The sequence below is a fragment of the Lynx canadensis genome, chromosome B3 (genome assembly GCF_007474595.2).
Source record: "Lynx canadensis isolate LIC74 chromosome B3, mLynCan4.pri.v2, whole genome shotgun sequence".
Lineage (NCBI taxonomy): Eukaryota > Metazoa > Chordata > Mammalia > Carnivora > Felidae > Lynx > Lynx canadensis.
In genome coordinates, this window is record NC_044308.2 from 70620783 (window position 1) to 70626975 (window position 6193).

The following is a 6193-nucleotide window of genomic DNA, read 5'->3' on the forward strand; positions in this document are numbered from 1 at the left end:
ACATGAGTGAAATCCTATGGTACTGTCCAGTTTTTCCAGCATCATTTGTTGAAGGGACTGTCTTTTTTTCCATTGAATATTCTTTCCTGCTTTGTCAGAGATAAGTTGACCAAAACATTCTACACATTTAATGCAATCTCTCTCAAAATACCAACAGAATTTTTCACAGAGTTTAAACAATCCTAAAATTTGTCTGGAACCACAAAAGACCCCAAATAGCCAAAGCAATCTTGAGAAAGAAAAGCAAAGCTGGAGGCCTCACAATTCCAGACTTCAAGTTATATTTCAAAGCTAAAGTGATCAAGACAATGTGGTACTGGCTCAAAAACAGACAGGTAGATCAATGGAACAGAATGGACTTACAACCAAATTCTTGTTGCTTTAAGTTAATAAATTTGGGGGTGGTTTGATACCACTTCTACTTCTCTGCCACATCACTAAAATTCTGGCAGGAGTTACATCTTTTACTGCTCTGATCCTGTGGTACCCTTTATGCCTTCAACTCTTACTGGTTTCCATTCCCTTGTCTTGTCCTTCAGGATAAGGGTGGCAAAAGTTCCTGCTGATGGTCCCCCTATATGCCATTTAATTCTGCCAGGACTTGTAGGAATAGTTGTTCCTTATATTCAAAATATCTGCCAAATGTGTTTTCTGTTTCCTTCTGAGATCTTAATTAGTATACTTCCATTTTCATCAGCAAGGCAGAGTTAAAAGGAAAAAAAATGCTATCAACAATGTAATTACTGCATTAATATTTATTGCATATTTTAAAAGTTTTTGGCAATGTATAAAAATATATAAAAAGTAGTGAAGTTTAAAAGATCATTATCATGTTTGACATTGGACAAATGAACCAGTAAGTCTGAAGTTCTAAGAAACCTTAGCTAATAAGTATTAATATGGTTCTAAAAGGTTATGTGTCTATATCTAAAAAACAGCTTGTACTAGGATGTAGCATGCAGAGTTAATTTCTATGCATATAGCCACTAACTTTAATGTCTTATAATTAAAATACTGAATCCAGAATGATGACAGTTGCAAGCCTTCTGTTTTCTGTTAAATGGCTGTTTTTTTTTTCATTGTTAGAATACATTTAATCTTTCTGTTACAAGGCCTTTTTCATAATGCAAATCACAGGGGGAGGTATATAAGAAAATCTTTGGCTAGCAAATGAAACAATAATAATAGATTTTTTTTAACTTTACTATGTGATGAGCATGAATCTCACATTTTCATTTCTGCTTTCTAAGAAATAGGAAAGGATAGATTTCAGAGTTGGTCATCAAATAATTTTGTCACTTTGTGCATTGGCATATTTTAAGTACATATGGAATTCTTAAACCTTTTCTGTGAATAATGAAGAATTCATTATAATCAATTTATTCTACTTAAAAATAAGTAAACTTGGAAAATGAATATACAGACAGTCCCTAACTTATGATGATTTGACCTATCAATTTTTTTTTTTACTTTACAATGATGTGAAAGCAATAAGCATTCAACAGAAACTGTACTTTGAGTTTGCAAGCTATAAAAATGTCATGTGTTAGGGTTGAAGAGAATCATAAGTTTAGTAACATGAGTAGCATTTTATGTAGATTAGAGTCTCTAAGTTTATAAATATTTAAAAGGATTACCAAATATTTTCAAGATAATTTATACTTTAGAATCATAAGCAATGGCAAATGGGTTAAAATTATATTCAATATTAAACCAGGAACTGATTTTATGCAATACCCTTGCATTTAGTACAGAACTCCAATTCCATAATTCAGTAACCCATATCATTAGCAAAGATAATTGGCATGATGCTGTGATCCAGTAGAGTCTCTTCATTCCCACTCAGGATTATATTCCTTCATGGTCATCCCTAGTTTTTCCAGGAGTTCACATGACGGTTTCTCAGCTTTCGCATGGCTGATTTAACATCTTCATTCCTTAGAGAGTAGATGATGGGATTCAACAGGGGCGTGCAAACAGTGTAGAACACAGAAAGGAACTTATCCACAGAAAGTCTGCTAAAAGGCCATATATAGAAGTAAATGCAAGGCCCAAAGAAAAGAATCACCACTGTGATGTGAGCAGTTAATGTAGAAAGTGCCTTGGATGACCCACTGGAGGACCGGCGACGAACAGTGATCAAAATGATGGTGTAGGAAATAATTAAAGCCAGAAAACAGCCCAATGATATCAGGCCACTGTTAGTTAGGGTCATAATTTCCATTTCATAAGTATCCATACAAGCCAGCTCTATCACTAGGGGAAGGTCACAAAAGAAGCTATCTACCTCATTGGGGCCACAGAATGGCAAATCCACTGTAAAAGCCAAGTGACTCACAGAATGAAGAATACCCACAGCCCAGGAAATAAATACGAAAATTATACATAGTCTCCGATTCATAATTGTGCTATAATATAGGGGCTTACAGATGGCTATAAATCTGTCATATGCCATAGCTACAAGCAACATCATCTCACTCCCAACAAAACTGTGAAGAAGGAATATCTGGGCCATGCAGCCCTCAAAGGAGATAGTCTTATGCTCAACAAGGAAGTCCACAAGCATCTTGGGGGTGGCAAAATTAGATTGGCAGATATCAATAAAAGAAAGGTTGCTGAGTAGGAAGTACATAGGAGAGTTCAAATGTGAGTCAGAGGAAATTATGACAATAATCATGATGTTGCCCAGCACTGATGTCACATACACTAAAGAGAAGATGGCAAAAAAGAAAAGCTGAAGTTCCCAAGAGTTAGACAGTCCCAGAAGCACAAACTCAGATACCACTGATTCATTTGTGTGAGCCATATAGCCACTCTCCTGTTACCTAAGTAAAAGAAAATCAGAAAAATATAACAGTTGTTGCATTATATCTAGTATATACACAAAAAAATATAAGATTTCAATTAAAAGTCAATTTAGTTTAATGAAACTATTAATAATCAGTTGACTAATATTTAACATCTGTGATGGCTCTGGAAAGTAAAGTATGAAAAAAAAAAAGGTACGTTGTGGATCCTATCATGATTTGGTAGATAAGATACACATATTAAAAAATAAAAATATTAAGTCTAAAACAAACAAATGCAAATGGTACAATAATATAACAAATATTAGTGTAAGATGAAAGAAATTATGCCAGAATGGTGAGATAAGCTGTCATGAAATAGATAAAATTTAAGCTAAAACCTCTTAAAAATTTGGAATTTGGCAGCGAAAACTGAAGAAGTCTGTTTCATACAAAAGGAATAACAGGAAGAAAGATTTAAAGGTAAAAGTATGAAAGACATATTCATGAAGCCATCTGTTGAATGGCCTGGCTGGAGGAGGGTATGCTAAGGAACAACAAAAATGAAGGTGGGAATGGTACCTCAGGAGCAAAGCGTGGATGCAATTAGCCCTGAAAGAAAGGCTAAGTGGACTAGATTAGTGTGCTTGAAATTGAGAGTCATAAACATCAAAACATTGCTTGACAGTGTTTTCAGAAGCTTAATGAAAGCAGTTTGCCATATTATTTATGGAAAGAAGAGGCACTGTTTATACTCTGAAAGTTTCTGTAAAGATTTAAAATGTTTCTTTCATCCTTTTAACAATAGTTTATCAAAGTCTACCTTCTGTCACAGATCGATTTTGCATGAACCACTAGTATGTTTTCAATTTATTCTGACCCTGCTTTTTGTCTTTTCCTAAACACATCTTACATACCTGGATTCAGCAAAATTTGTGACAACTTTCAGAAACCATCCTTTTTCAAATATTCCATATAACTATACATGGTGCATTTTGAGTGCATGATGGATTTTCAAAAGAGTAAAGTTTAGTATGTAAATGCCTCTTGGATGGGTTTTGGTTTTTTTGTTTTTTGGTTTTTGTTTTGTTTTTGTTTTTGTGGGTTTTTTTTTTTTTTTTGGTTTCTTGGGGTTTTTTTGGACACCATGTAGCCAGAAGAAAATCTTGCATAACCTCCAGTGGTTCAGGAATCATTTTTGGCTTTAGTCCTATGTACCCAACAGCACACAGTGGACATTTATTTGTCATTATATTGATTGAAGCTTGGTACTCTGCATTTTCCCATGATATATATATCTAATATAATAAATATTTAAAACTTTAAAAGCATAATTATACAGGTAAACATATCAATTTAAAAATGTTTAAACTGTTACAAGTTTTCATTACGGTTGCTAAAGCACTAAATCCTACCCTTTCGCAGGTTTCCATCTTTGCAGTTGAATTACGATATCTAGTTTTAAGAAGAATGCCAAAACTTAAATTACTCAAGAACAGACGAATACCAAAATTCCAAAATACAGGAACCAACTAGAAAATCCTTTCTACTCTAATTTACTGATTTTCTTAATCCAAGTGGAGTAAACCAGGTTCAGTGTTATACCTCATTTTCTTCTTGATACTTAAGGTAGATCCTCATTAGAAAAGATAAATAATAGGGCACCTGAGTGGCTCAGTTCATGATCTTACAGTTTGTGGGTTCGAGCCCCACATCAGGCTCTATGCTGACAGTGTGGAGCCTGTTTGTAATTCTCTCTCTCCCTCTCTGTCTGCCTCCCCCTGCTTGTGCTCTCTCTTTCTCTCTCTCTCTCTCTCAAAATAAAACATAAAAAAATATTTTAAAAAAGAAAAGGTAAATAATATACACCACTTACTAGTTGTGTGACTGACCTTAGAAGATAGAACTAGACTATTTCCAAGGCTTTTTTCATCTATAAAAGTCTTTTTTAAAAATTTTTTAAGGTTTTTTATTTACTTTTCAGAGACAGAGACAGAGCGTGAGTGGGGGAGGGGCAGAGAGAGAGAGGGACCCACAGAATCTCAAGCAGGCTCCAGGCTCTGAGCTGTCAGCACAGAGCCCGATGTGGGGCCCAAACTTACAGACGGTGAGATCATGACCTGACCGAAGTCAGACGCCCAACCGACTCAGCCACCCAGGCGCTCCCATCTATAAAATTCTTAAGTGCAGAGTTATAATATGGAAATGTGAAGTTTATACAAGTCACCCAGAATTCCTTGTACTATGCACAGAACACCCAGAATCTTCTCCATTAATGAGTCATTCACTTTTTCGTTGCTAGTATACTTCAGAGATAAAATGTTTTCAGATCACAAAATAAACAGAGAATTCCCCATTCCTGATGTAATACAAAGTTTGATATATAGAAAATGATATTATATCAGGGGCACCTGGGTAGCTCAGTCGATTGAGTGTGCCACTTGAGCTTAGGTCATGACCCTGCAGTTCCTGAGTTCAAGCCCTGCATTGGGGTCTGTGCTGACAGCTCAGAGTCTGGAGGCTGCTTCAGATTCTGTGTCTCCCTCTCTCTTTGCCCTTACCTCATTAGCACCCTATCTCCCTAAAAAATTAACAAACATTAAAAAAAATTAGAAAATGATGTTGCATCAGTACTCATCTAAAAGTATCTCAGTAGAACTATAAAACTGTTAAACATGCAAAATTTTTCTTTTCATTATTTTGTCTTATAATAGTTGATTACCTGTAAGCCTAGCAGCAAAAAGCAATAAGGGTTAACCCTTACTTACCTACTTTGTATATCTATTCCTTTGGTCAATAAATAATTGCTTAACAAATGGCTAAATATTCTCTGAATAGAAAGCATGAGAGGATCAGAGAAAGGACAGATAATGGTTATGGCATACTTCCCTTTGTTTATCAGATGCTGACCCTGTTAATCAGAGCTACTTTAAGCCAATGCAGAGGGAAATTAACAAAGAAGTGGAGAGCAGACATTTCCCTCTTCTAGGTAGAGTTTCCAGTTTGAGACCACAATAACCTTTCCTTTGCTATCTTCCAGTTGTTGATTTTGCATCTAGAAGACAATTTACAAATCAGTTAGTCTAAACACAATGATCAAATGCATGTGAAGTATTTACACTTTAATGATTTCTCCCAGTCCTTTAGTTCTTCCTTATTTTCTCCAAATTTTGTGTCCCACAGTTAGTTTCTTAGCTTCCCACTTTCTTCTGAGTCTTCATACAGAAAATATGTGCAATATATTCTTGAGGCATTTTAACTTGGTCTCTGCACTAAGCTGAGCAGAAGCAAGTCCTTCAGGCTGTGCCCTGAGGTAGTGAGGCTCCTCCTCTGCTCCTGGACCATACAATTACAGTCTCCTAAGTTAAGGTGATATAAAGCCTTCTTCCTCATTCTAGGAAACTCAT

General features: G+C 35.4%; 1 protein-coding gene across 1 annotated transcript; it reads right to left on the bottom strand.

Moving 5' to 3' along the window:
• Positions 1-1870: 1870 nt before the first annotated feature.
• LOC115517179 (olfactory receptor 4K1) lies at positions 1871-2806 on the bottom strand. Its single transcript, XM_030320298.1, has one exon. The coding sequence runs from the start codon at positions 2804-2806 to the stop codon at positions 1871-1873; it is 936 nt and encodes a 311-aa protein (XP_030176158.1).
• Positions 2807-6193: the final 3387 nt, after the last annotated feature.